This window comes from Mizuhopecten yessoensis, unplaced genomic scaffold, assembly GCF_002113885.1.
Source record: "Mizuhopecten yessoensis strain PY_sf001 unplaced genomic scaffold, ASM211388v2 scaffold10447, whole genome shotgun sequence".
Lineage (NCBI taxonomy): Eukaryota > Metazoa > Mollusca > Bivalvia > Pectinida > Pectinidae > Mizuhopecten > Mizuhopecten yessoensis.
In genome coordinates this window covers 893,206-897,570 of record NW_018408551.1, presented here as the reverse complement: position 1 = coordinate 897,570, position 4,365 = coordinate 893,206, and the positions used below count along the sequence as shown (strand labels likewise).

Here is a 4,365-nt window from a genome sequence, read left to right as displayed (position 1 = left end):
GAGGTAATGTAATACGTAATAATAACAACAAATCAGATGAGGTAATGTAATACGTAATAATAACAACAAATCAGATGAGGTAATGTAATACGTAATAATAACAACAAATCAGATGAGGTAATGTAATACGTAATAATAACAACAAATCAGATGAGGTAACGTAATACGTAATAATAACAACAAATCAGATGAGTTAATGTAATACGTAATAATAACAACAAATCAGATGAAGTAATGTAATACGTAATAATAACAACAAATCAGCCTTCAAATAAAGACAGGTAAACATCAGTATCAATAGACATTCATCACCCCCACAAATAGGCGGAATGGGTAAACATATTGTTAGAGTGGTATTTTGACGAAATGTCTCGATAACATTCCGACAGCTGACTTTACTGAATCGGCATATTGTGGCAAAATCAGTTGTTCTCAGCGGCGCAGATATTCCTGCATCAAATAAAGCGCGGGAATCGGTTGCAGTAAATAGAAAGTACCGTTCTGGATGGTCAATACTAAGAGTACGATTTTATCAAACGGAGTGATCATGATATTTCAATGTTTAAATGTAATAAATAGGAATATCGTAAGAATTTACTTTTACACTTTTGATGATATTATGTGGCCTTAATCTCCCAGATGGCTTTTGAGCATGGGTAAGCACCGAAAGTGGACAAAGTGTTAACATACCCGAACACCTTTCATGGACATTGGTATTGACAGTCAGCGTTTGTTTCACAGCCTGCGAAGAAAAAAACGTAGTAGATGATATCTTCTTTCGCTTCATCTCATCTCCCTTAGTCATGTTTTAAAAATCAAACTGTCTGTGTTTAAATAAATAATAAATAATTAGATAAAAAAAAAAAGGAAAAACACTGTAGTGTTGAAAAACATAATGGCTTAGAGCACCTTAATTGTTGAACAGCATTACCTGTCATTCACTGGTTCGGTTTGTTTTGTTTGTGCTTCACGTCCTACTACGGACAGCTATGGCCATTTAAGTTTATCAAGATTTCCGTGGTGGACTAATGTGGGAATCCCCCTGCATAAGTAGGGATTTGCTTTTGTGTCTGTACATAATGACAGGAAAAGATGGGTAATTGCACAGAACACTCATCTTACAGATTTCATACTACTCTGCTCACTACACGTCATACATATAAACCTATTACACAGCCTTTGCCTGACTGACATTCATCATTAAACCATACACCCATTTTGCCTGTACCCATTCGTACATACAAAATACTTATGGTCATGCGATGTGCTTTTAGAGAGAGTTGGGGATCGGTAAGAGAAGAACCAGGAGACAGGAATGGGGTTTGAGGTTTGATAGAGAGGAGTGGGGTTGGTAGTTAGTCAAATCTACTCGATCTTCCCAGGAAATGCTGTGCAGCCTTGGCTAGTTTCATATTACCATTTGGTGAGATGTTGGGGTCACCTTTACAAAGAATATCTACGTTTATGTCGCCTTCGTACCATTCTAATTCGGTAATGAGTGTTCTTCATAAATTAGAATACAAAGGACAAATAAGGAAAAAATGATAACAATCTTCTCAGTTCTCTTACTGACACAAAATCTCACCTAGCATACACCCAACCCCTTACCTGTAAATAGGAAAATACCAAATGTATGCAAGGAACAAAAATAAATAAAAAGCAAGCTATTAAATGTTGTCTTTTGGGGCGAAAAGACAGAGCAACGAGAATTAAAAGTTATTAACACTTATTGTTTCAGAATGAAAAACTAAATAACAAAACGACACAAATGTTGATTGAAATACCGTAGTAGTGGTCTGATCATAAACAATAAGGATTTGTCTGATACGTGGATGCTTAGCAGATTCAACCACCAAAACAAACTACACACAATACAATTATAATTCAATAGTATTTGCAATTATAAAACAGTAATAATAGCAAACAAAACATATAAAAATATATATTTTTTTACCAAATGTTTGACCCCATCACAATGAATGTTTTCAAAAAAAACCTGTCTGAAACTAAACATCACGTATTTGATATCAAATTAAAAGTACTCGCGTTTCAGCATGTGCTCATTTATTTCACAATTATACCATGTGTGTTCATAGGCATGTGTGTGAAAGTGACGATTTGTTTCTAAAATATCAGTTTGAAGTGCGCTCCGGGCGCGGGTCGCATATTTCCCGCATATTATAGAGGGCCGGAGTTCTGACGTTAATCGACGACAGATCGATATGAAAAAAGTCAGAATAATTCGGACTAGTGTGTTTAGTGCAGAACACTAGTAATCACAGATTTAAGACTGACCGAATTTGTTATCTAAACCAATATACATGCGAAATGTTGTTTTTTGCCGAAATGAAAAGCTCGAGTCGTCCACCAGGAATATACCAATATGCATAATACTTGTGCGGATTTTTATTCTACATACATGTGGGCTAACTACATGTAATACAAATATCAACCATGGCCGTTTACGCTATTTTACACCACTAGGCCTACATATCATATTTATGTACTAATGTCTCGAGTCTCGTATTGTTTTTGTGGAAACGTACAAAATGTTAGGCACTCCTTCAATCGGTATCGTCTGCACTAATAAGGTTTACGATACTGTAGAAGTAGAAGTAGGCTATTTATAGATTTTGGAATCTATAAACATGCTATTTTTAGAACGGTTTTCCTTTCTACTTTTTTACTTTCTTTTATTCACTTACAATTAACCTGTAGCATTCACAAAAATATATATAGAATTATGAATCATACATATATATACAAATTGAAACAGCAATTAATGTCTTGCTCGTCTGCGCACAGGTGCTCGGGTTCTGGAATATATGTGATATACTAACGCACCCACTAGATATCGCGTCTGCGTGGTGTAACGGTTCTATCAAATTGAATTTGATTATCATTTCATTCGAAATACATAAGTACAGACGAATGCAAACCACATTGTTAACTCATGAACTTAACGAATAATCTAGGTTTAACAACGTGATTTTTTATGTTCAAATACACTTACCTAGCTGTGCTGTTCGCTAAGGCGTGTGCTCAATGATATTCGTGGTGTATCGTCACTATACCCGCTGCAAACATGTAGTACACATATTGACAAGTACACGCATGCGTGCGTGTACAGAAATGTATATGTGTACTATAATTCACATAGTTGTAAACGCCAATGGTAAGCCTCAAGCTTTTTTTTATAGTGGAATATACAACGAGGGTTAAAAAACACGTTGAAATAATTAACGAATGTCGCTTGGTATAAATTTACTTTCAGGATGTACTCTTCTGAGGTTTCAATCACGTTCTAGTCTCGTTTTGATCTGGTGTAACGGGTTTTTGTAATATTGAACAAGTTTATTAGCAAACACGCATCTGAAAAATGTGTCAAAAAACTAGATGCCTGTTGTTTGTAGAACTGTTTTTATAAGAATTTAAAATCAAAGTGCCAAGAGCACTCAGGGATGCGGTGTATGAAGGATTCAAATAGTGGATTAAAGGAGGTGGTATATCAGTACAGAGTGGCAGTAAATAATAAAGAACATGTTGTTGAGTAAGGGTCATAATAGCCAATCCCTTAATCATAATTTTCAATAAAAATGTATATAACAAGCCGAGTATTTCTAAATCAATTGAAACTTGACTGATATTATGGTCCTTAATTAGTGTTTCAAATCGATGGAAATCCTTCAAGGAATGAAGCTGCTAGAGCGCAGACAATGATCTTTTTAAAAATAGTAACAGTCACCTTGACCAGACAACCCTGCAAACCAAAATTGTCCGGTAAGTTTATGGGAAAGTTTACGATTAAGTAATAAAAAAAATGTTACATCTGAAGGCTAAGTACATTGGGGTTACCAGTCTTGCCTTCTGTAAAAATGTTGCACCGTACTCCTCCTGAACCTTCTTCATCAGACCTGTCAGCAGATTGGTTCCAACCAAAAGTGGCACAGTAGAGTTGTAAGGGCTAGGTGGTACAACCAAGAGTAGACAATCCAGAAGTCTACTGTTCTCTTCCCCCAAACCTGTACCGCTAAAAGTAAGCTCGGTCTGCACAAACCCCTCGTATGGCAACATCTGTCCATCAGCACACTCAATCTTAAGGATGGTGTCCAAGGGCTTGATCTCCAAATGATTAAGATGTTGGAGATAGAACGCTTTGCTGACCGTTGATACAGTTGAGCCTGTGTCAAGTAACGCTTTAGCCGAAACTCCTTCGACAATAACAGGAACTTCTGTAGTGCTTCCAACCAGGTCTGCCGGTTTCCTATCGACTTGCTGGGCATGGTTAATACCTCTAAGACCTAACGTTTGCCCGCCGACGTAGGTCTGCTGTCGTTTAACGGATCCTGCTTTAAATGATCCAAA

General features: G+C 36.5%; 1 protein-coding gene across 1 annotated transcript in view; it reads right to left on the bottom strand.

The window, feature by feature from the left end:
- Positions 1-562: 562 nt before the first annotated feature.
- The window catches only part of LOC110460661, a 15,534-nt gene continuing 11,731 nt past the window's right edge, over positions 563-4,365 (bottom strand). Inside the window, exon 7 of the mRNA XM_021513700.1 lies at positions 563-742. Within this exon, the coding sequence (XP_021369375.1) occupies positions 563-742 (180 nt within the window). The remainder of the gene's footprint in view (positions 743-4,365) is intronic.